Below are 26,172 nucleotides of genomic sequence, written 5' to 3'. Positions count from 1 at the left end.
ACCTTCAGGTAAGAGTTTCAAGTATCTTCCATGAGAATTATTAATTATACAATTTAGGTAAAAAAAATTACTTGTTAAAGAACTTATTAATTCCTACAGATGAAAAGATTTCATTTAAGCCTTGCTATCTACGCTACATACCATTTAATAGCTGCATGAAACAAAACTCCACACTCCCTACGCACAGCGATTTTAATCAGTGACAGAAGATGTTTTTGAACTGGTTATCCAATCCCAAGCATAAGCAAGATCTTTTATCATCAGGTACTGTATAAAAGCGGTGAAACAGTTAAGATAAAAAAACACAAGCTTATTACTGTCATTTATTTTAAAAACCTTATTCAAAATATTAAGTGATACAAGTCCAAATATGATAAAAATTACTGCAAGAAAAGAGGTTTGGGATATTTTGTTTGTGCTTTACTGCCTGTGGTTATGAAAAGAATGCATTTAACAGTAGGATTTAGAACTTTTAGCGCTTCATTCTTAAGACAGAATTATGCCTTCAAACTCCTCATGCCAACAGCTGTAAAGTTGAATTTTTCAAAATGTTACATAACTACTTGAATACCAAGTCATTAATTATGGGGTTCTGATCCACCATTATTTACACATTTAACAGTTTGAAAACTAAATCACGAACAGAATGTACAGAAAACTAAGATTTTATATTTTACAACTCATGAAAACATAAATAATGAAAGTACAAAAGACAAAGTAAAAAAAAAAACCCTACTGTACCAGTAACTTGATTTACATTAATGCGTAAATATTTGTCAAAAATTAGAGTGCGTTGCCCACAGACCGGCAGCCCCACACACCGTTACTTTCATCTGCCTGTTACCTGGGTCAGAATCAGAACAAAATAAATTATTCTTACATTTTCAGGCCTCTCCCATTTATAATGTAGCAAACCATGTAACTGTTTCCCAACCGTCTTAAAATTCAATAGAAAGCTTTGATGTATTGAAAGCCTGTCAACTATCTATATTTTAGTAAGATTATTCAACAAGGCTTATTTTCCATTCATTAATTACAAAGATAATGAAAGTCATAAATACCATTAGAGAAAAAAACCTGGACAGTCAAGAAGCTGCATACCTTCACAAAGATCTTGAACATTTTAAAGAAATACACAGTATATAACTTCTGAAATAAAATGGGTTATACATAATTATTTTGAAATTATTTACTGCATGAACACATACAGAAATTATGAAATTGCCATGCTAGCTATTCTGCCTAAAAAAGGATCAAATTATGCCACAAGAAAACAGAACCAAGAAAAAACCCCAAGATGAAAGATTTCTGGCATCAGGGTTTAAGTATAGAAAAAAGTAATTATATTTTAAGTTTGTAATATAGTGGGATTTATGAGCCATATAAGTGATTAGCAAAGAGATCATTAATTTGATTTAGTGATGCCAAAGTCATTAATTTATTAGACCTAAAATATCTTATGCTTATTTTTTTGTATTACCACTGTTAAGACTGCTCCAGACAGAGGGGATGATGCTTAATGAATGGAGAGAGCACTAATTATTACACTCTGTATCTTTATAGTTGATATAGAACCTGACCAAAGTAGCAAACAGATGTATCATGCCCTTGATCTTCCATGAGATTTAATCTCAAAAACATTCAGGTCAAAGAGAGTACATCTCATTTCAGTACAAGCAGCATATTTAGAATACCTGAATATCATTACATGACTAGGCAGGCAAAGAGCAATAAGTTGAGCAAACTCAAATCACAGTGCTTTCAAAATATGTAGTCATTAGTTATTTTCAGGGAAGGCATTGCTTCATTAACATTTTGATCTAAACGATGATATTCTACTGTCCTAGAGCACAGGCTGTCCCTCCATCTTCGGCTCTGGACCAATAAGAAGATCTGAAAGAAAAAGCAGACAAATTACATAATGCTGTGAAGAAAGTTTTTGGTTTAGATAGAAAGCTTAACAGTTCTATTGATATCCCAGCTCTACCCCTTCATCCTGGCATTACTGTTGTTATAAAGCACGGCACTAGTAGTCAGCCATTTCCATACTGTCCTTACCACCAAGTCACTAGGTGGCAACCTCAGCTGCAGTTTGGCAAAAACAGGGCATTCAACTCATAGTTCTTTCAATAAAGGTATGTGTGTAGCTTCAGCAGTACAGCAGATACAGGCTATTAAACTATCCTCAGACGCTGACATGTGTTAGTTTACTTATCTTACCTGTTTTGGCATTTCACCCTTGTTAAAAATAATTGTATTACTGGTGCTGAAACAAAAGCAACAGAAGCAGCAATAGTGTAATTTGATAAATTGTTTCTGCATTACAGCTCAGTGCCCCCTTCAGCAGTATCAGCAAAGCAGCTAAAGAGGCTACATGATAAATCAAAGCACTCAAGTGATCAGATTTTTAAATGTCTATTATCTTCACCCTATTTAGCCTTGTATCTTACGGGCGTCATCTAAGAATCCACTTTACTAGACAGGGCAACTATACCACCAAAAGAGGAAGAAGTGGGATGGTGTAAAGTGGGCACAGGGAAAGAAAAAGGAGAACCTAAGCCAACTTGACTGTTGTCTCATGCAAATACATGCCACTATTTATGTACTTAAAGTACTAGTGCATTTTCTGTTACCAAAATTATTTCTACATGTTAAAAAGTAGTATAGCTTCTGCATTACCCAAATGATACTACAAGCACTATTTTACTTATGTAGCAAAGACAAGATCTTTTTTATCACTTATTTGAACTTCCCTTGAAGTTAAATTTTCAAATGTAACACGGTCTTCAACATTTTCCCCCTATACTCAGCAAGGCACATTCCAGATATGCCATTGGACTGTAAAGCAGAAGTTTTTGAGCTTTTTTAGCTGCGTTCTTTCAGAGTCCCCCAAATACTCAACCAAATCAGTGCCCTCTACAAGGATTAACACTAAATTTTCCTCCTGTCTAAAAAACTAACCTATGATTTAATTGCAAACTTATGCATGCATCTGTACTGGGTCTGGCTGGCCTGGGGTTAATTTTCTATGCTAGTGATATATTTTGAAATAACACGAATCAGGCTACTTTTGAGATACAGAAAATTAGTTTGTCCTGAAGAAACAGTTACTTGAAAACACTAACTTTGAGCTTCTCTATGTAAAACTGGAAAGAGTGTTAAACAATTTCCTAAAAGTTTGTAGTTAAACCCTCAGAGTATCTACGATATTAAGACCACCTTAAAGTGAATACTTATTACAAGGATTATCACAGTTACAAGAAGAACATTCCCACACCATTTGGGATTAAACCTTTCTCAATTTGCTGTTTATAATCCTGTGCAGAGACAAAATTAATCAATCAGCTTCACTCGACTTGGCTCAGGTGTCATTTATAGAGCTCACATTGTACACTGCCAGTGTCCATTACCGAATTGATCAATTACTGATATTACCAATTAACTGATTATGTAATCTAAAATGTTTGATTCAAGTTCATTTTCATTGTGCAGAAAAAAATGACAGTAATGATCTGCATATTAGTATCACATAAAGACTAAACGGTCAAAGATTTCATTCTCCAAAAAGCTTCTCTTACTAAAAAAAAAAAAACGTACAAGGCAACGCAACTGCATTTTAATTGCTAAAGCTTTTCTCCCAACCTTTCACAGTATACCTACCTTCCTCTTATTGTGATAGGTGACATAAACAACGGCTACTAAGAAGGCAACTACAACCAGATGAAAAAAGAAATGGCTGTCTTCTTCTTCTTCTTCCAACCCTGTGACAGAAACATCTTTGATCTTCTCATCAAGGGTCTTGATCTCCTCATTGTAATTACTAATGGTGTCAGAGTCATCATCTTCTGGCATCTCTAGAAGGTCTGGGTTGTATCTGGAATTTGATGTCATTTCATAAGCACCATAGTCATCTCCATCTGAGTCCATAGTTTCTTTTATGAGGGGTGGTGAACTATTTAATGTGTCTTTCAAATCTGTTAGAAGATCCTCTTCCTCAATTTTAGTATCTTCAGAAGCATCAACATCCATTTGAGATACTGGACTAGCAGTCACCGCAGGAGAGAGAACATATGGTGGAGAATCACCTTTTGCTGTAGGTGGTTTTACTGCAGTCACCGAATTGATTTTAGCTGTTGTTGGGAATGCTTCTTTTTTTGTTGGGCTTGCCTCTTTTTTTGTTGGGGTTATACTCTGTGAGCTGTCTGTCAAATTTTGGGATCTACTTAGTGTTTCATTCTCACTTTTAGAAGAAATATTTTTCTGAAGCATCTCCACTTTCACAGAATCTGAAAAAAGGATGAGAAAATCAATATTAAGCACAAGACACTAACTTCTCCTGTGATACTGCAGATATAAATGAAAATTATTGCAAGGCATTTACTTTACAGACAAGAAATCATATGATGAACGGGGCATATTTCACACTGCACTTTCTAGAATTCATATACAGAAATACACACTCCTGTATTTTGGCAGCTTCAAAAGAGAAGTCTTGAGTGGGACAGGAATTAAAGCTTGGAAGCACGTGCTTTCTAGATTAGTATCAAAGTGTCCCTGAAAAATTTAGTATGCATATTTTCCAGACTTAGAACTTCAGAGACATGTCCTTCCTCCCTCCCTCTGTGGATTTATTATGTCTTGTAGAATCATACATGATTAGTATTTTCTCCATCATCAAACCTTTTCTCCCACAGAATTTGCTGAGGTCTACAGAGGAAGAAGTTCTCAGTAAAGCTTTTCCTGCAGTTAAAAGGTTTTAATCCTTCACCATTGTATATATTGCCAGCAAAAAATACAAACACGCTGAGATGTCTCCTTCAGCCAAGACACAAAGTCCCAGCACCTACTCCCAGGCGATCCTTTTTATTGAATTTGTAGACACAGAAATTCCAACCTTATTTTAACTTGAATGAAACTACTGAACCACAGCTTAAAAAACAAAGCTGAAGAAAGGAATAATCTGACTGCATATACTCCTGTAGGAAAGCAAATTGTCAGCAGCAAATTATTATAATAAAGGAAGTCAGCAATAGTGCTATGTAACAGTGTACCCTTAGGCAAATTCATAATCTATCTAGTGCTAGGATGGCTTTGCAGAACGACATAAAAAACAAGGTGAGCACCAAAACCACATGCAGGGCCCATCATCCCTCTTCTCTATCCAAAGGAAGGTAAAAAAAGATGCAGAGGGAGTTTATAAATAGCCAATGGGTTTTTAATCCTAAGGAAAAGAGCAAAGAGCAAACTATTCATGTTTACAGCACATCACTTCCAAATTCAAATCAGGAGGCACCTTACCAATGAAGAACACATTTTAAACTTTCAATACACATCATAATTTAAATAGGGGAACCATACTTGACTTGTATTTTGGCATGCCAAAATATGTTTTAATTTTTTTATTTTAAAAAAGTAACAATACTTTCATTAAGCACTCCCAAGGAGCTCCCTGGTTCACTGGAAAGTTACAGATTCTAGAAATGAAGCTTTCAATCGACTGTTTGTGTCAAATTACTCATAACTAAAATATTATACAGGGGACACTGAATCATGTTATTCATTAAATGTATATTTACAGAGGATCAGTTACAACAGACTTCTTGTTTACTTGGTACGCTTTTCCAGCATGAATTGCTCTTTAACCAGCTAAAACAGAGAAGACTCAACTAATCCCACATGAACTAGACACTACAGTGCCTCTCTGGTGAAGTTTCTAGTCAACTACTTTATATTTAACACACTTCTCACTGTTGAAGAAACTACTAGTCTGAATTATTGTATCAACAATAACTTTTTCAGTTCTTGTACAGGACAAGTTTAGGGAATTCTTATCTCCCCTCAGGAGTCAAAACAGCGAATTGCATAGGTGGAGATAAATGAGGAAAGGCAAGGCAGTTTCATATGTATAGCTATTTCACATATTATGAGTGAGGTACCCTCACCAAACAGACAATAAGTATTAGAGAGTATTAGTGAAATACAAACAAGCATAATTTTCTTATAGATCTACACTGCATGTATCTGTGCACTTCAAATGATTCTTAAACTCATTTTAACATGAAAGGTTTAGAAGGATATATGCTAAATGCAAGGGACTCCCACCAGCTAATGCTGCAGCTTCAGAGTGAGAAAGAATAATTTCCTGTTATTCCTAAAATAAGTGATTTTTTGTTTTAATAGGAGTAGCAAGCTTAGCAACTACACCACAACTGATTCATGATATCCACCCAAAACTATTTGACATTATAAACGGTGGTTGCAGTGTTCACAGTTACACGACACAGTCAGATGGTGTTAGACGTAGCACCTGGACTCCAGAGATGCCCCAGCTTCAGAAACAGACATTAATGTTCAACCATGGTGACAAACCTAGCAACAAAGTCCTCTGATTAAACACTGTACATTAAAAACATCTGACTGGGTCAAAATTCACTTCCTGGAAAAATTAATTTTTTGAAAGCAAGTTGTTCTATGATTTTTGAAGCTAGTAACTCTTGGTTTTCCCACATCCTGAACCTCTGCCTTCATTACTGCCTACCCACCAGACCAGGTGAGGGGCAACACAAATAGAGCTGGCTCGGATACACTGAGGGACAAACAAAAAAGAAACTGCCAGCTCAAAACAGCCTCATTTCCTTCAACTCTTCACCGCCCAAGCGACGCTCCATCTAAAACAAAGGCGGGCCCCGCCGGCGGCCGCAGACACCTTTAGGCCCGAAAGCGCTGAAGACGAGCCCGGTGGAAGACCGAAGACCCCAGCCCCCAGCCCAAAGCCAGCCGCGGAGGTGCAGGCCCTCCCTCCGCCCCGCTCACCGGAGCCCTCCTGTCCACGGGCCGCCAGGGCCCAGCCGCAGACCAGCAGGAGGCAGAGAGCGCGGCCAGCCGGAACTCCCCTCACGCCGGCGGCCGCCATCTTCCCGGGCACCACCCCCCATCGACGTGGCGACGGCACCACCCCCCGGCGCGAGGGGCGGGGGCAGGCGCAGCGCCTGCGCGGAAACCCTCGGCGGCGCCGGTGAAGCCGCCGCGCATGCGCACAGGCGGGAAGGCGGCGGGCGGCTGTGAAGGGAGCCCGGCGAGAAGGCGGGCGGCGTGGGGGCTCACAGGGCTCGGGAGGGAAAGGCCCGGCAAGCTGGAAACGCCTCCAGGCCCCTGACAGAAAAGAAGGGGTTTCCTTTGCCTTCCTTCAGGCCGAGGGTGAAGTTAGGGATTGGGCCCTCCTCACAGAGCCATAGCCCAGAGATGCTGTTCATCAGTGATAGGCGCATGACTAGGCTTTGGGCTTTACCGCTTACAAACGCTTTTTGCAGAATTTGAGAGATTTATGGAGAAAACGCTCTCTTGTTCTCAACCTAAGTGAGGTGATGCAAGCCCTGAGAGAAGCCTTGAAGCTGGGCTCGGGAGAACACATTCCAAAACACAGATCATGACAAAAACTAAGAACAAGGAGCCCAAAGGTTTAACGGCGACACAGAACACAAGCCCTGCACAACCTACAGGAACGTAAATTAATTTTGAGCCTCTGCCAAGTTACTGCGAGCTGGCTGCATGTGATTTGCTTGGTGAATTCTAGCAGAGGATTACTTCCCACAGGAGTGTAAAGTGAAAACATTTGAGATAAGACCCACTAGGAAATACACGGGAACGGGCTGTGCTAAGAGGGATGGCAGCTGGCATTGTGCAATTTGCAGGCTGTGGCTGAGGCGGATATACCCGTCTCGCCATGTTGTTAACGCCATTGCCTCATCGGGCACATCCTCTTGGACCGCCGCCTCTTGCCATCTGCACACCATCCACACCCATCGCTTACACAGGAAAAACGAGCAAGTTTTAATGAAAAGCCACTGAGGCTTATCCCGGCAGATGACTTCCTTGCTCGCACCTATTTGCTTACAGAAAGGTAATTCAACTTAGCAATGAAAGACAAACAACTCATTTCACCTTGTTTTCTCCATGACCTAAACACATGTATATGTGCAGTTGCCAGGGCTTAGCGAGCACTAAGAACACGGCCATGTCTGGAACTTAAATCTACTAAGTATTTTTTGTTTGTGTGGTACAAAATACGCACTAAGATGTTGCCAGTTTGCTTCTGGAGCCCATAATGAATACAAAATTGTTCTCACAATTAATATAAAGACAAAGTAAAAGGTGACATTTCAATATTTTATTCAAGTTGGGTTTGGGTTTTTTAATCCATTTTTAGTAGTGTCAAGTACAGCATTTTGGGGTCTAGTTCCACACAAAATGGAAGACTCTCTAAAAATGTACCCATTTAGTTCCTAAAAAAAAGTGGTAATAAAACAAAAGTCCGTTTGAAATTCAGTGACGCAACTATGTGATTGCAGTTACAAAGACTCTTCCCTGATTATGGCCCCGTCTTAGAAGCTTTCCAGTCAGTGCAAGGGAAAGGAACCACAACACAGGACAGGTAGTATTGGCTGAGTCACATCGAACCTCCTCTGCAATGGACTTACACAAGGTGGACAACCTAAAGCATCCTGGAGACAGCTGTAGGTGTAAGGTAACCAAAAAAAGAAAAACCATAGACATTCATGAAATGCCTACTTAAAAAAAAAAAAATTTAAAAAAAAAAATCCCTTTTTCAGACAAGTTTGCACATTCCATTGTGAATTAAATCCGTAAGTGTCGGATCATTTTGCTTATGGAATTAACAGTACAATTAGTGGTCAGTGGTTCTTAGTGTCTCAGGTTTTATACCACATTAACGTATTCCTTGTGCAGTCGATATGTCAGTAAAGGTAATCAGTACCTTCCTACTTCCTATCATGTGGCAGCTGACAGATGTGATGGGCAATAACATTCAAAAAAAAAAAAAAAGCCTGGAATTAGGATTAATTTTTTTATGCTTTTGTCTCCACTTCTTTAACAACATCATCTTTAAAGCTTAGCTGTCTTTAACCAGGACTAGCAGGACTGATACTTAGCAATACTTGCATCCCAGACATAAAACATTGAAAGGTACACTATATTCTGAAGGTAGCTATGCTGTATTTTCCCATCAGTGATTGCAGAATCACTCCTTATGCTTCAAATTCCAGTCCTAGACCAAGTTTGTGACCACCTGCGTTGACATTCTTGCCATCCAACAAAGCCGACAATGTCAGTTTGATACCTGCGAAATAGAGAAAAATGAGAGAAAAGACAACTGTTCAAACCTGGAATGAGCTTTACGTTCAGTAAGTGCAGTGTCTGTATTGCTGCTTTAATTTATTGGGTAGCAAGGTTAACGTAATTTGGCAGCTAGCCTTGTAAGGACTGGGCATTTTAAAACAATTTGCAGATATGAAATCTTTCTGAATTATGAAAGTTATAATAAACCACGGTGACACACTCTGCTTTTTATCACTCGAAGTAATTAAAGCTCTGAGTCACTTCGCTGCTGCTGGTCTGCTGATTAATCTAATTTTAGAGTCCAGTATTATGAAAAATGGGGACTTTGATACATACCCTCCTTTCTAAACCACTTTAAAATCTAGGTATGAAAAGGCCCAAGCCCTGTCAACTGTAATATCTCATGTCAATCTGCTTGGTATTCTGGCAGCAGATTTATTAGACTACATTAAAACCAATTTCACAGCAGTAAGGTTGTCCTCTTCCTGGACCAGGGGACCTTGAGAAAGTCACATTTTCAAGCAAAATAAACTCAGTAACAGGAAGGCTCTGAAAGTATGAAAAACACATTTACTTATCTGTGAAACCCCTAATTGTAGATATAGTTTGTATCAACATAAAAGAGTATCTGACAGCCCAGCGAATGGTGGTCTCTAATAATTCTCCTTCCAATACACATCCACAATTAACAGAGCAGTCCCTGGAAAAGTTCATTGCTGGGTTGACATGCACGACAGCAATGTTAGAAAATATTTATAATGTTTTGTCACAAAAACCCTTTTTGATAGTTCCAGACTGAAATACCAGTTATTGATGGCTGAATTTCTTCTGCATAGACTTACCTGGCTTTAAAGTCTGAGTGTATCCTAATCCAATCAGACTGGAGTTGTTCACTTTAGCCTTAAAGGGAAAAAATACTGTATGTAAATAATTTTCTATCTTTCTTCAAAGTCCTTCGTACTTAAAAATTAAATAACACATTTTAAGCAGGTAAAGGATTTCAGGTTTTAAATCACAAAAAAAAAAATACCTAGAGTTAATTTTGCCTCAAAATTAACATCTCAAAACAATGCCTGACAATACAATAAAACATTCTGTGTCACTTTTAAGGAAAACGCAATAGATGTGCTTTCATGCTGCCAAAACCAAAACAAATAGAAACATGTGCCAACTACGCACCACAGAACTGCATCAAAACCGCACTTGACTGATGCAAAGGTTGCTTCACATTCCAGCTCCAGGAGCCTATTTTCAAATGCTTATGAATGTACATGCATAGCACTCACGGAAAAAGAGGCATCTGGGTCAATCTGGTACTTGGCTGCTATTCCAAAGCGAGTGTTGCTATTACCGGCTGTCCAAGCCAGGTTCACGGCAGTTTCCAGTTTATCATTCACCTTCTGGTAAATGGAGCCTCCAAATTCCGTTCCATCATTCCTGGAAGGAATGCATTACTCTAGTTTTAAACTGCGCCCCAAAACAATAATTTATTTTTTTCCAGTAAGGTCTATATTTGCAGAACATTCACTTACACCTCATTTACTATCCCTGTAACAACTAAGATAAAGACATTAGGCCAGATGGTTATAAAGTCATTTTTAAATGCCTAAATTCATTGATGGTTACTATATTTCAACAAACAACTTATGAAACTGAAATAAAGCCAGGACAAACTATCAAAAACAGACTAATGATGACAGCTTCCAATTTCCCTTCTCTCTAGATGGGAGTCTTGTGTAATAAAGAGAATTATTCCGCTTTGTGTATGTCTGAAATAATTATTTTCCCAGGCATACAGCTCCCTAGTGCCCCGAAAGGGCTGTACCCCGTCACCGAGCCCGAGCACCGCCTCGCCAGCAGGCTTTTACCAGGCACAGATGAACTGCATCAGAAGCAAAGATGCCAATTTAATGTCCAAGTCTATCGGCTTTTGCAAATGAATAGCATCTGCAATAGTCCTTACGGTACATCTGTACTATAGATTTCTCTCTACTAGAAATTGAGATGAAACCAGGTTTAACTTTGCAGAGAGCACTGGCCAACAGCTGAATGATGACAGCCTTCTACTGCTGCTACCGAGTAGCACAGCTTCCAATTACTACACAGGGAATAAAGCGTGGTAAACAAAATGCAAAACGTTAGAGCATGCAAGTCATAAAAACAAGAGCAAAAGACTTCTAACAGCCTTGCACTCCTTGTAAACCAGTGAGCATCTGAATTTCCATTTCCGCTGTTTTTCTTAAAAGAGGATACAAACATATTGTACAAAACAGGCTTTAAACCACAGGAAGATAAATAAAATACTTATTTCTAAACCATGAAATAATCTGGCTCCAATTATTAGAGTATACGAAACCTTTAGTGATTAAAAGAAGGGGCAGATTTGGAATCTTTTCACTTTTACCCCTTTGGCCTGACATTCCTTTGTTCGTACCAATTGCACAAACAGTAGCAAAATGCCTATTTAAAAGATCAAGCAATAGCAGCAGCTTTTTTAATAGTTAGAGCAATTCTTCCAGAAAAACACTACAATACTTACTTCAGATAAGCCTGAAGCTCACATAAAGCTGCATGTGCTTGGCTCTCAAGAAAAGGAGGGGTTAAAAAGGAGTGAGGAGAGCTGGTTATACAGGCAGATTCTGTGCAAGGTTCCCACACAGCTCTGTCTTGACCTGCAACATTAGGGGGGGGCGGTCTGAGCTATGCTTAAAAAAATGAGGAAAGTCATATTTAAAACTAGAATCCAGCCCTACCTCCCTTTAGTTATCACTTATTATAAAAAAAAATAATTAAAAAGTCAAACCTCCTTTTAATTCCAATGGTAATAATAGCACTTTTCAGATGTAGATTTAAAAAGCATTATCCCCCCTATAAAAATTACTATATTAAGGCACCGTTAAGGAAAGTAACTTGCTAAAGTCCCCAGCTGCTCTGAGTAGCGCCAGGAAGGAAAGACAGTGTTTCAAGCCCCACCTAGTGAAATTATCAGCTCTGCCACAGCATCCCTGGGAGACACTGAAGTCTCTAGATACAACCACCAAGCCGCGGGAGTTCCACACACAACTGTGTCTGGGATTATATAAAAATTCTGACACATTTCAAAGATAAAACACATCAATACCTAACTCATCTATTAATATCAATAAAGAAGATTTCTATTCCTATCATACATTTATGGTTTTGCCTGTTAATTGGTAGAGGAAGAATATTAAATAAAGAACCCAGGCATCCTCCTGAAAATGATTTATCATCCTGAGGATGATTTATCATCCACGTACAGGAAGAGCAACCTAAGAAACACCCTCAGGAATCCAAGAAACAGTAGACCCCCTGCTGCTGTTATAAAGTTATTTTCTGCCGTTGCTTTAATTAAGAGTAATAATAATTACAGCCTTTTATAGCAAAAGCCGATAATACAATGTTTTGAACTGCTACAGTGTAGAAAGTTGAAAGTCATTGTGCTTGAAGGAATAACTCCTAACTAGGGAGCGGAGGAGGACCCCGCATTTTGTTTTGATTAAAGTTTTCTGCCCACATTTTTGGGGTTTTGGCAATCCCTCAAACACACTGTCTGGGCTGGGAAGGTTCAGTTGTTCCATCAGGCAGTTTGAGCTTCCTAAACCAGATCACTACAAAACAGCATGAAACAGAAGAGAAAGCCTTTGAAGAGGCAGCTCCAGTAAAGCAGAGCAGTTGTTCATCCCCCAAATGGGAACAGCCTGCCTTAGCCCTGCTACGTGCAAAATATCCAATTACCCAAGGGACTGGGAAGGGGGGGGGGGGTGGGGGGGATGGATTAGGGATTGCCTAATCTTAAAAAACTGCCTTTCCCAAAGGCATAAATCACTTTTTTTAAGAGGAACAGCAGACAGAGAAATTGGGGTTTTCATGGAATTTGGTCCTGGTTTCCCACTGCTCTTGCATTCAGAAAGGACAACTGCTTGTGTAAATAGATTATTAGGAGTTACAATAATAAAACAAACTTTTATACCATATCCCTTCCAGTACTAAAACAAACCCGGTCCACATCTCTTCCATTCATTCCCTTTTGTCTGTTCTTGTTCATCCTCTGATTAACTCTTTATCTACAGATCAAAACACCATTTTATTCGATTTTGACATGTGCAAAAGGAAGGCATTGCTTTTATTTCAACTTTGCACAAAGAATATTTTTGTAACCCACTTGTTGTATTATTCCACTGCTAGATTCTAATAATCCTTATCTGTTAGAAGGATAGACAGTGGATGCTTGAGCGCTCAGTGAGTTCCAGTTCCTTCTGTCATGCACTCCCTCACCCACATAACTCAAAGAAAAGTTAATGCAGCTTGCCAGCTTAAATGAAGAAGTAATTTCAAATCCACCATTCCCTCTTTCACCGCTGCTGAAACTCCATCTCTTTAATTGTTCTAGTAAGCAGTAAAAGCCTTTCAAATTCCTTTTTAATGCCTGTCTGCCAATACTTACACATTAGTATGAAGCTGGAATTCATCAGTCTTGTAGCCAACAGCAAAGTTGCTCTGGGTTACTCTGGACTTTGTTGTCTCAAAAGTCATTTGGTAGCCTGCCAGCCACCCCTCATAGCCAACCACCAGAGCGCCACGTATTGAAGGGCCGGCAATATCGAAATCCATGTCGCAGCCAATGTTGATGTGGTCCCTTTTGTACCCTGTCTTAACTTTAGCGCTCTTTTTCCTAAAGAGAAAAGAAAGAATCTCATATCTTTGAAAAGATACGCTTGTAGGTAGCAATTCAATCGAATCAGTTACTTTAATTCAGTGTAATAGTCGCCAAAGACAAAGTATACACACCTGGAGAGCCAAGTAATATATCACCTTCTTACCTTCCACATTTGCAAAACCCTAATTCAGCTACAGTGAATTATTGGCAATCAAGCAATGAAACGTGGTGTAGTGCCCCACTGAGCACTTCTGGGCTGTGTTTTGGAAAGCAGCAGCACAATAAACCAGAGAGGAGGTGACAAAGCAAATCCTCACCTCCAATTAATCTGATGGTTTTGGAAGTTTGGGAGATGCAGGCAAGGAAACAGAACTGCATCAGTTTACAGGTTTGCCACAGAACGTCAACAGTAGTTGGCCTTTCCCAAACAAACAATTTTTAGACAATCCTAGTGAACTGGGTAATCTCATTTACTGTGACAGACATCAAGAAATCACTACTTTGCCTCCAGCGTCCTGAGGGAAAGTCTCTGCTGCTGAGGAAGTCGGCTGCTTCAGCAGCTCTGACACCCTGCTTTCTCCTTAAGATGCTTTATGACGTTTAGCGGTTACAGCCACTGGAAAGCTGCCAGGTGAGAGCAGAAATAAACTTACACTGAGTCACTTGTTTCTTTTTATACTATTGGCCAGAACAGTGTTTTCTCATGCGTCCTTAGGTCAGTTTACAGCAAGGGTGCAGACCCTCACAAGGTAAAAGAGTTACATCTAATATATTCAGCTACTCTTAGTTGAGATTTTTTTCTTCTGTCTTTACAAGTGTCTTCTGTCTTTGACCAAATCTTTTACTGAAATCTTTCTGGAAAAGTCAGGCTAATTTGAAATTTCAAATCAACCTTTCACTTCAGCTAACAGAAACAGTCTCCAAGAATTCTTTCAATGCTGTATCAGACCCACATAGAGATCTCACATAGAGTTATCATTATTTTGGACTCAGGAATTTCTTGTGTTTTGCAAAATCAGAATTAAAGAGCAGGAGTGCCAAAAGCACTCAGCATTAGCTCGTCTGCAGCTTCTCTAAAAGTCAGCGATACCTCTCCCACCAATGTCGACAGGGACAGAGGCAAGTTAACACCAAGCGCTCCTAAAAATGAGTTCTCCCGTTGAAAGATGCATCACAGCCAGTAAGTAGGAAGGAAGGGGGCGAAGGTGTCTCGTATTCAGACATGATGCACCCCTGTCAACCTAAACCAGGTCACACCAGCGTTGAACCTCACTCTGTTTCGTCTAATTATAACAGTCCTCCCACACAGCAATCACTGTATCTCAGTGTTATGGTTTGAGGAACCCACAACAATTTATTGTCATTTAGACAATTATTCTCTCACCCAATGACCCCTCCCCACCTGGGAAGGGGAAAGCAGGAAAACCAAGGAAACCCAAAGGTTGAAATATACACAATTTATAAACAGATTTAATGGAATAAAACTAGATAATTGACATTAATAACACTAAAGAACCAGTACTGATCCCGATAGCAATATAAAATATACAAGGATTATCCTCAGCCCATTCCATCAGCAGGAAGCTGTGCACTCCCAGAAGGGGACAGCAAATGTGGGACACTGCGAGCGCTGCGGCTTCGGGAGGAAGGGAAGGGCTCAGGGCTCCGGCACTGGGGCAAGGAGTGCTCAGGATGGCAGCCATCAAGGGAGAGAAAGAACTCGTCAGCAAACTTTCTAATTTCTATTGAATATGACATTCACGGTATGAAATAACCCTGTAGCAGCTTGGGTCAAGTGCCCGGGTCTCGCTTCTCCTCATCCCTGCACCTGGTGAGCTTGAAAACGCTGAGACCTTGAAACCTGCATCCCAGAGCTGGCTATAAAGTAAATATTTTTACAAATTCAGACACTAGAGCACTGAAAGTCTCCTAAAAGTGCAGTTTTCCCAAGCATTAGAAGAGAAATCAGTCCTGTGTTGCTCAAACCAGGACACTCGGATACTATAGTGTCTGTGAAGTGCCTAAGAAATAGCTGTAGAGCTGTAACTTGTCATTCTCCTACAAGGTTTTTCCTTTTTTATTTCTTTAAGAATCCTACCAGTTAAAAAATAATCATCAACAAGCACTAGAGATTAGGAGTGGACTGGAAGCAGTTGACAATGCAGGACACTAAATCTAAAGGACAAGGTGAACTGTGACTATAAACCAGCAGCCGGCAGCGCAACGTGCTGCCGCAGGAACCTGATGTTGCAGGGTAGTTTGACTCACTGGCAGCACTGCTTGCAAAAAGATAATCAGGGGGAAAAAAAAAAAAAAAATAAAGCACCATTTAGACCTACAGCTGCTGCTTAATCCCTCTGGCCCACATAAAACGTGGCATCCAATCGCCATGGCAGAAATTCTCATCCACCACCAAGGCACGCTGTGGCCAGCAAGAATTCAGATGATAAATTCAGATCGGGAGAAGAGCCCAATTACTCTGTCAACCCGTTAGAGCCCTGGCCAACTGGCTCCCGGAGCTTGTTAAGCTTTGCATTACAGCTGACTTGTTTAGTGCTTGTATTCACACAGTAGCTCATCCTCTGTCATGGCCAGAAATAAGCAACAGGAGTGAAAATAAACCCTTTTCTTTCCATCCTAATTCTGATTATAATTTTCACGTTACCGTATTTAAAAGTTTGCTTCTTATAGCTTAGAATTAAAAACGTATTGTTAATACTAAGATTTAGATCAGATGTATGTGATTTCATCATACACAGGCTGATTATTAACTGTCTCAATATCTTAGGACAGAAAGAGTAAAGAAGCAAGACAGTATTCTGGAAAATTAAAAAAAAAAAAGCCTTTTTTTTGTCACTCAAGCTTACTCACTTCTTACCCAGTGTTAGGAGAGAAGGAGGAGTCAAAGGTCAGCTTCAGGCCACGTGCAAGCTGAACAGAAAAGAAATTCACTGGTTGGATTTATAATTAGAGATTGTCAGAAGTTAATTTGTAAATTGCATCTTTGGAGTCAAAAATTACCTGATCTTCAAGAGTAATCTCGGTGCCTAGTGTGTTGTCGGTGTTCCACTTCTCTGTGAACATCAATCCATATTCCACCCATTTGTATTTTGTTTCCAAACTACCACTAACTTTGCTGGTTTCTGAGTTTGCTGAACCTGAGCTTGTAAATTCCTAAAAGGAAAAAAAAATAAATATGTATATACATTTTATATATATATATTTGCTCTCAGAAGATTTAAGAACATGTTTGCTTATCATTAATACCAACAGACTCTTGCCCCGCAAAGAAATTCAGTGTGGGAGAGGAAAATCACCGCACACTAAGGGAATGGGTGTGGGAACAGAGTGCGGATCACCCTTCCCACGGGCATCACAGGGAATAAGGCGCTCGTCTGTCCAAGGTCTGTCTGTGAATCAGCATGCAAGTATGCAAATGCCTCATAGCGATGTTCTAAATATTAGTTCCAATATACAGTTACATTGCAACTATACTTGTTTAGCGACTGATAAGAAAAACAGCGTGCAGCACATTTAGAAACCTCCTTCAAGCCAGCGAAGCAAGAGGGAGGCACCAACGCTTCCTCCGCACGCAGGGGATGGCCTCAAACAGCAACGCAATCCTCAGAGTAAGCAATTTCCATGATTGCAAAGCAGCCCTTCACTCTTTCTGCTCCTCTAATCCGTGCACAGTCTCATACAGTATACAAAAATTAGAAATGCAAAAGTAACTTGCAAGGTAGTACTACATCTGAAAAATGGTAAGGGCAGAGTAAGGGATTCTACTTTTTAAAAGAAATATACAGTAACCACAAGAACACTGCAATGTTTTGGATTTCAATGTCTTTCCAAACTCACCAGTCCATTTTCAGATTTTGTTTTCAAATCAAGTTTTATTAACCCAAAACCTAGAAGATGAGTAAAAAATATGAGTTATATATATGTTAATTTGAAAAGCATTTATGATTATTTCTTAAACTTCCTTCTAAACCTCCTGTGAACTATTAAAATATAAACCGAGGGTACAGTTATAAAGCCCCGTGTTTTTATGAAGCAGATTACACAGCTCGTACTCACTTCAGATAGCACTTGACTGATTAATCCTACTGACCTCAGCAATATAATTGGGACCAAATTAGGTAATAATGTCTTTATTCATACTGAGCAGCATTTTGTTCATAAGCAAACTACTGACATCAATGATCCTATTCATGATACAAGGAAACAGTCAAAATAAATCGTACCATTTTCTTCCAAAACAGACAACAGTCTGGGAAGCAGGAAGAATTTTGTCACAAGAAGAGTAAGTTGCCCTCCCTTTCCAGACAGCAAGGGCAACGTGAAGCTACAATAGAGAATTCTCCGGATTCTAATGGAAATTATTGGAATATTTTTTAGAGAAAAGTAATAAAAGTCTAACATTTTCAGGAACCAGCCAGGCAGCAAAAGACCACATTTATCTTGGCTTTATTTACCATATCCCTTAGTGAAAACATCTCTGGCAGATTTGCCCAGATCAGCATAAGCAGGTGGAACAGCCATTTTCTGGAAAAAAGAAAAAAAAAACAAGAAGGGAAATTACAGTGTTCAGAAACTTATTTCATTCAGTTACGCAACAGGAAACTTAAGCCCATTTCAGCCAGTTTTATTTTCTATCCACCTATCAATTAAGTACAGCCTGAAGAAAGTAACTATAGCAAAGAGTGTGATTTATTTTGCTCATTAGCCAGCAGAAGCAATGACCGTGCATTTGCCACCCAGGACGAGAAACAGCTTGCAGAACAAACACATATTTTTAAAAAAAAAAAAAAAAAAAAAAAAAGAAACTAACTGTGCCTTTCCAGAGAGTTAACTGCTGTTCTCTTATTGGTATAAGTCATGCATGAATGAATGACTTCTTTTTTTGAAACCATTTCTCGGAAACATTTCTTCTGTTTCTTGCAGTGGATCCATGTATTGTGATGCAGAGAATTAGGGCCCCAAGTCACCCACTCAGGAACTCTAACCAGGAGAGGAACAGCATCAGGAGCATCTCTCCCCCCTAATTCACTGCAGCAAATGGGTATCATTTATGTCAGCAAGATTGATAAACGGTCATTCTTCACTGGCAGATTTCTTTGACTTTTTCTGTTCATCAACTGGGGGGAAAAAAAAAAAAATCAAAGAATCCTAGAATGGTTTGGGTTGGAAGGGACCTTAAAGACCATCCAGTGCCACCCCCTGCCCTGGGCAGGGACACCTCCCACCACACCAGGTTGCTCCAAGCCCCGTCCAACCTGGTCTTGAACACCTCCAGGGATGGGGCAGCCACAGCTTCTCTGGGCAACCTGGGCCAGGGGCTCACCACCCTCACAGCAAAGAATTTCTTCCTGAGATCTCATCTAAATCTCCCCTCTTCCAGTTTGACCCCACTACCCCTCGTCCCATCACTACATGCCCTTATAAAAAGTCCCTCTCCAGCTTTCTTATAAGCCCCCTTCAGATACTGGAAAGCTGCTCTAAGGTCTCCCCGGAGTCTTCTCCAGGCTGAACAACCCCAACTTTCTCAGCTTGCTGAGGCCCAGGAAGGCAGAAGGGATGCTGGAGGGTGAAGCCAGGCAGTCGGGAGGGTTGCTCCAACCTGGCTTGGGCAGGCAGAAGTCACCCGGAGCTCTCAGCACAGCCCAGAGCAGGCACCAGCCCCGCAGGGTGGGCGCCGCAGGGCAGCTCTGTCTCCCCAGCAGGCTTTGTCATAGGGATGCCCACATTGCCACGTAGGGCCAACGTAAGCCCTGGCCGTTCTTAGCTCAATGGACTCCCGCAAGAAATTGAATGCATCCCGTTTTCTCTGCCACTGAGAAAACTGCCTCATTGTGTACGGAGGAGAAAATGGGATCCCGAGGGGAACAACCCAACCACACCGACTTTCTTATCCAAGTACAGGAATTTCTTCTATGGAAGCAAAGTCAAACAATCTGAAATGCTGTACACTTTTATAGACAAGATTTCATAATTTTAAAACAGCAAAGGAGATAAATCATACTTATAAAGCTGGTCCTCCTGATAAGCAATGTTACACTAAAATTCCATATTCCCAAACTTTTTGGTTGTGCAAAAGTAATAAGCAGTTTATTACACAAGCGTGCAAATGCTTAAAAAAACTGCCTGCCAATCCTTACTCCAGACTATTCAATATTAGCAAAAAACTGTTCTTTTAAACCCCAAATGGAATACAAGGGGTGCTCTAAAGAGTCTTCCTGGCTGTGGACTTAGCTGCCGGTCTCGGGCCAAGCACACCACCACCAGCGCGGAAGGAGCTCCAGCAGCCACTCACCGCCTCGAGCACTCCATCCAACAAGCTGTAGCCTGTTCAAGCAGGATATTGCTATTGCATAAATGAAGAATCCCTGTCCTAGAGGGAACAAAACAGATCTGGTGGCTAAATAAAAGCAAAGAGTCTTCTCAGAACATACATAAAGTAGGATACAAGGGCGCATGCTGTGGTGTAGCTTCAGCTGCAGAGACTACCTGGATGCATGGCATCTCTTTCCAGTTATAATTCAGTAATAAGATGCAGCCCCAAATACATAAGCAGCTAAACAGTTAAATTAAAAAGAAGAAAAGGTATTCCATATTCTAAAGCAGTTTTAGCTGATTATATTAGACCTAAATGTCTCTCTCCGTGTTTTGTGTGAACATGAAAGCAGGGATTTAATATCTAGACACAAAACCAGCCTTTAAAAAATAAAGAACATACGCACACATAAACCCAAACCAAGTATTAACAGATTTCTTTAAGTAACTCCTCTGCTCCTTATTAAAGTCACTAGAAGCAGAGCAAAACGCCCTGCCTGGAGATGACAGCTTAAAGCCAGCGCCTAAGGCAGTGCTCAGGAGAGGGATGGGCAATTCCCCAAGGGATGCCTGTGTCCAGGAAACGCTTCGTCCCTGCCGGAGCAGCCCGGCCTCATGAGAACCCTCTGATGGGTATCTCCATTTAGCATCATCAAACATTAAAAATGTTAAAAACCCCTGCATTTGGAAATCAAATAAGCATTGTGTTGAAAGACAATGCAGTGCTCTGCCAACTGCATTTTGGAATCCACCAGGTATATTTTATCAACAGTCCCTTTGAGTGACTTGGTAAAATCAAAATATTTTCTTGAAAACTGCACGCGGTATGCTTTTGGTTTGGGTTTTGTAGGTTACGTTTTTCCCTTATCCAAGCCCACGAAGCCAAGTTTTGCTCCCAGTGCCGTTTGTGCCTCTCCATTGCGTGTCTCGGCAAGTGGCTGAGCTGCGACAGGCGGCTCCGTGGCTGCAGTCTGGGCTGGGGCTGCAGGACAGTGGGACACGTCGAGATCTCCACTTAGGCAATTACTATAATTAAGGGACAAAACTGAAAGCCAAATCCCTGCCGGTTGTAAGGCAAATCATGTAATGCACTCAGAGCAAGGTGTTTAAAACTGCTGAGTGTGGAAAGCACTACGAGCTGCGTACCTGGTGGTTAACCTTGCTGTTGTCAGCAAGAACAAAAATAATTATTTCTGTTTGCGCTGGCTAATCAGAAGCGTCTTGTTTAACAGATGGAAAACAAAACTGATTACATCCTGAGCGAGTGCAGGTTGTAAGACAAGCATGCTTAACAGGGATTCAAACTCTTAAAGGATCAAGGAATGGCAGTGGCCAAGTGCCCTTGCTTTTCACCAGCGGGATCCCAGCACATTAACCCAGATTAGGTTAGTGCTGAAATGAATTCATTGCTTTTATCCTTGTCCAACTGTGCAAATAGCTCTGAGTGACTGCGTACCCCGACTCTCACACAGAGCAGGCCAAGCAGAATATATACGCTCTAAGTAGGAAAATATTTTAATTTTCTTGAGTAGGAAATACTGTAGCGCACACGAGTCATGGCTGAAGAAAACCTGAACTCCGTGAATTTACAGCTGCCACAGGGAGAAAATTGGAGGCTTCCTTCCTACCCAAGAGCCAGCCCTAGTGAAGATTTCATTAAAGACAAAGCGCTTCCAAGCAGGCCAAATCTGAATATTTTCCAGTGTCACAGATGGCAAACTTTTCACCTTACAATGCAGTTCTGGGTAATTAAATCAAAATCAGCCCAATAGGCAGCAAAGCCCCAGGGTGCCCTTGGCAAACGTAAGGACTGGCTGCAACCAAAGGAAAACTCATCTCTGCTTCACAGCTCTCTTACATGCCCGAGTTAAAGTTTCCCTACACAGACTTATCAACTTCATGATATTTACAGGAGGGGAAGGAGCAATCTAAAAATTTGAGATAAGAATAAAATCCATGATAAGAATAAAATTCCCATGAAGTCTATCAGATCCAAGCCTAAGAGAATAAAAAGCTTGGATTTAACCTTACCCTAGCCACATTTTTTCCTAATAAATTTGAACTCGTGTACCATTTCTTGATGGTAGCAGTAGTTCCGAAAAGTTCTGCTCCCCATCTCCACGAGAGAGATGGTAACTGAAGAGGTGACACTAACGGCTGCGGGGGACACGTCCCACCAGCCCTTCTTGACCCCCAGCTTGTGCGGTGTCATCTCCCAACCAACACATGTTGTATCAATAAATAGACCCTGAAGGACGGTGCTTTTGCTCTTGGGCAGAACAGGGCCCAGCTCTCTCCACATACCATGGCAGGGCAGCCACAGTCACCAGCTCCGCGCGGCACCAGTGTCCCTGTCCCACCATCCAATGGGGTGGTGTCGACAGGTCCCTGTCCCACCATCCGACATCCCAGCCTGATGGGTGAGCACGGGGCTGGCTCCGCAGTTTGGGTTTTATGGTCCAGATCCCTAATCCATTCAAGTCACCACTACAGCCTGCTTTGAATTGGGTTCAGAAGCCTAAATCTGCAGAGAGGTGAAACATGCTTAACTGTAAATACATGAGCAGTCCCGCTGAGGTCAAACATCATAGAATCATAGAACGCTTTGGGTTGGAAGGGACCTTTAAAGCCCATCCAGTGCCACCCCCTGCCCTGGGCAGGGACACCTCCCACCACACCAGGTTGCTCCAAGCCCCGTCCAACCTGGCCTTGAACCCCTCCAGGGATGGGGCAGCCACAGCTTCTCTGGGCAACCTGGGCCAGGGGCTCACCACCCTCACAGCAAACAATTTCTTCCTGATATATCAAGTTTGGCACATTCACAAGTCTTTTGAGAAGCCAGTATAAGCACGTGATTTGTAAATACCCCGCGTTGTGGGACACAATACTCAACAACACTTTTTGCCCTAACTTGCTAAGGTGCTGACGTCATATTATCCATGCACCACCATGACTCTAAATTTAAGACCTTGGAGTCCACAATTTCTTTCACGCAGGTATCAGTAAACCCATGCAGCATCCCTCTGAGACTGCCGGGATCATGGCCCTCCCACCATGGCTTTGCTTTTCAACTACATACATGATGAAGCAGATTTAGTTTTTTAAGATTGTTTTTTGCAGTATCTCTGTAGCCCAATAAACGCAGGAGCACAGAGGCAATAAACCCCTTAAAAGCAAACGTAAATATTATGATTTAGTCTATACTAATATTTATGGAATTAAAGAAAGAAAAAGCCTGCTCCTAATTATATGGGTATAACTTATGAACGACAACGTTGTATGGCAACCCCTTATTAACTATCACATATAAGTATCAATTAAATAAAGTTGGGGGATATTGCAGCCTGCTGTAGCTACTGTACTTACTAAAACTGCAAGGCAAGAACAAAGAACATACCCTGTACGTTAAATTAAAGACGCAGGTTACCTCCCTGTTTTCTTCCAGCTATCTGCAGAGGGAGCGAGCTGTGCTGCTGTCCCACCCCGTGCCACCATCGCGGCAGGGGCACGGCTGGCGCAGGCCCCGGCACAGCACTCAAGAAGGGACACGTCCCTCGCTCCCGGCCCCGCTGTGGGAACACCCAGCGTCAGATCAATGGGGATGACTAATTAAAACAGCACTTCGTTTTCCGGCGCAATTGCCTCCCACAGAAGAGGAGCATCCACCACACCGGAGCCAGTGGAGGGGTTTTTCTCTACCTGCAGCAGATGCCAAACGCAGGAGGGCCTGCACTTCCCGACTGCCTCCCACTGGGAGCCAGTGATGGGGACATCACTCCTGCGGCTACAGCGACCACCGGGGATGTCCCACGCACCATCACACCCACCATCACGCCCCAACACACGCCACCCGAAACACGGGCAGGAAGAAAAGGTGCAGTCTGGGGATCAGCATCATCCTTCAATGGAGAGTGCTGGGGGAAAGAACTAATCTGGGAAGTCTTTTCAACAGTGCAAAAGCAATTTTTTTTAAGGCATTCTGGCAAAATTTCATAGATGAAACACCACAAGACAGGTGATTATTCAACCATCTGCTGCACTGAATAAAACAAACCGCAACGCGCTTCTGATCCTCACTCAGCCGTCGAGAGACGAGATGGGATCCGTTTCAGCTGGCATCGCTATAAATATTCCCCAGGGACACAACCCTGCCTCGGTCAGTTGGGATGAGTCAGCTCCACTTCGTTTTCAGAAAATTTTGTTACTTTTTTTCTCACAAATGCCCAAAGACTAAATGAGTCTTTCACCCTCCAGCAAGAGTTGTTCCCAGCGAAGGACGTGACGAGGCAGAATGGAGGCGACTGCACTGCTGCCTGGTTCGGGAGGTGAAAACCGAGTCCTCGGGATTTTTAAGCTCATTTTTAAACACACACACACAGCAAAGAGCTACATTTTGCGAATAAGCAGAATAAAATGAAACAAAAATCAGTCTGGCTGCTTGGGGTGGGGTTTGGGGTTTTGGTGCACGTCGGGGTGAATTTGCCAACCTGCAGAAAGGATCCCAGGGCGAGGTGGAAGGGATGGCAGCGCTAAAGCGGGGCAAAATCCAGGCAGGTGGCACTGAAACGGGGCTAAATCCAGGCAGGTGCGGCCACCCATGACCTTCGCTCCCGAGGAAGATGAAAATCGATTCCCGCTTGCGGAAGCGTTTGCGGAGGAACCTGCCGGCACCTCGGTGGCCGATTGACCTTTAAATCCCCGTCACAGGGCCAGCAGCTGGACCGATCCGGGCGGATCATCACCATCATCGCCACCATCATCCCCATCACCCTCACCACCCTCCCCACCACCCGCACGGCCGCCGGCATCGCGCCTGGCCGCACCCCGCACCCACCTGCCCCCGCCTCGCCGCCCTCCCATGTCACAACCCCCCGGGCGCCACCGAAGCAGGCCCTGATGTCGTCACGCCCGGCATTACGTAAGAAAACAGTTATTCCCATTCCGGCGTGTCCGCGGCTCCCAAAATCCCTCCCCCGGGTCGCCGCGCGTTCACCCCCGCTCCCACCCGTGACCGGCCGCCGCCGACCCCCGGCTCGGAGGGGGCAACAGAGGGACGATACCCGGGTCCCCCCGGCGTGTGTGTCTCTCCCCGGCCCTACCTGCCCCCGCCGCGGCGGCAGCAGCAGCAGCCTCCCCGCTCCCGCCTCGGCCTCCTCCGGCGGCGGCTGCCCCTGCCCGGCGCCTCCCCGGGCTCTGCGGCGGCGGCTGCGTGATGGCGGGCGGGGACGGGGCGGGAGAGAGGGAGGGGGGGAGGGACGGGCGGGAGGGGGCGGGCGGCGGGGCGGGATCTGCCGCCGCACCGGGCACGGGGTCCCGACCGGCTGCCCGGGCACGAGGGAGCGGCGGTGGGTCCCGGCACAGCGTCCCCCAAGTGCCCCGGAGCCGCCCAGGGCACCGGCATCCCCAGCACTGGTGGGAGCTCCCCATTTGGAGTTAGTTTTTGAATTAGAATTACCTAGAAATAGAATCATTGAACCCCAGAATGGTTTGGGTTGGAAGGGACCTTAAAGCCCATCCAGTGCCACCCCCTGCCCTGGGCAGGGAAACCTCCCACCACACCAGGTTGCTCCAAGCCCCGTCCAACCTGGCCTTGAACCCCTCCAGGGATGGGGCAGCCACAGCTTCTCTGGGCAACCTGGGCCAGGGGATCACCACCCTCACAGCAAACAATTTCTTCCCAATATCTCATGTAAATCTCCCTTCTCTCAGTGTAAAACCGTTCCCCCTCATCCCATGGCTCCCCTCCCTGATCCAGAGTCCCTCCCCAGCTTTCCTGGAGCCCCTTTAGGGACTGGAAGGGGCTCCAAGGTCTCCCCGGAGCCTTCTCTTCTCCAGGCTGAACCCCCCCAGCTCTCTCAGCCTGTCCTCACAGCAGAGGGGCTCCAGCCCTCCCAGCATCTCCGGGGCCTCCTCTGGCCCCGCTCCAACAGCTCCGTGTCCTTCTGCTGTTGGTGCCCCAGAGCTGGAGGCAGCACTGCAGGTGGTGGGAGAGGAGGAAGGGAGAGTTTGGGAGAGAGTTTTTGAGC

At 42.8% G+C, this 26,172-nt stretch overlaps 2 protein-coding genes across 2 annotated transcripts; both read right to left on the bottom strand.

Moving 5' to 3' along the window:
* Positions 1–398: 398 nt before the first annotated feature.
* On the bottom strand, positions 399–6,958 carry C11H5orf15 (chromosome 11 C5orf15 homolog). The gene is made up of 3 exons (XM_054217638.1): positions 6,814–6,958; positions 3,661–4,286; positions 399–1,893 (listed from the first exon to the last, which is right to left on the bottom strand). Exons 1-3 carry the CDS (start codon positions 6,911–6,913, stop codon positions 1,762–1,764), a joined length of 858 nt encoding a protein of 285 aa, XP_054073613.1. The 5' UTR covers positions 6,914–6,958; the 3' UTR covers positions 399–1,761.
* A 1,173-nt stretch (positions 6,959–8,131) lies between these two features.
* VDAC1 (voltage dependent anion channel 1) lies at positions 8,132–25,373 on the bottom strand. The gene is made up of 9 exons (XM_054217712.1): positions 25,246–25,373; positions 18,289–18,358; positions 17,672–17,721; positions 16,835–16,987; positions 16,692–16,744; positions 13,601–13,828; positions 10,422–10,572; positions 9,978–10,035; positions 8,132–9,136 (listed from the first exon to the last, which is right to left on the bottom strand). Exons 2-9 carry the CDS (start codon positions 18,353–18,355, stop codon positions 9,045–9,047), a joined length of 852 nt encoding a protein of 283 aa, XP_054073687.1. The 5' UTR covers positions 18,356–18,358; positions 25,246–25,373; the 3' UTR covers positions 8,132–9,044.
* Positions 25,374–26,172: the final 799 nt, after the last annotated feature.

Source organism: Rissa tridactyla, chromosome 11 (assembly GCF_028500815.1).
Source record: "Rissa tridactyla isolate bRisTri1 chromosome 11, bRisTri1.patW.cur.20221130, whole genome shotgun sequence".
Lineage (NCBI taxonomy): Eukaryota > Metazoa > Chordata > Aves > Charadriiformes > Laridae > Rissa > Rissa tridactyla.
Note: the sequence above shows the minus strand (reverse complement) of the source record. Positions and strands in the feature narration are given on the sequence as shown.

Bases quoted from the DNA above. Each gene is read 5' to 3' on its own strand.
- C11H5orf15 (XM_054217638.1), bottom strand. From the start codon at position 6,913: ATGGCGGCCGCCGGCGTGAGGGGAGTTCCGGCTGGCCGCGCTCTCTGC. The intron at 4,287-6,813 runs GTGAGCGGGGCG...TCCTTTTTTCAG, and splicing joins CCGTGGACAGGAGGGCTCCG to ATTCTGTGAAAGTGGAGATG. The intron at 1,894-3,660 runs GTAGGTATACTG...TTTTTCTTTCAG, and splicing joins CCTATCACAATAAGAGGAAG to ATCTTCTTATTGGTCCAGAG.
- VDAC1 (XM_054217712.1), bottom strand. From the start codon at position 18,355: ATGGCTGTTCCACCTGCTTATGCTGATCTGGGCAAATCTGCCAGAGAT. The intron at 10,573-13,600 runs GTAAGTATTGGC...CATTCCTTCCAG, and splicing joins TTCCAGCTTCATACTAATGT to GAATGATGGAACGGAATTTG. The intron at 9,137-9,977 runs GTAAGTCTATGC...TCTATTTCGCAG, and splicing joins CACTCAGACTTTAAAGCCAG to GTATCAAACTGACATTGTCG.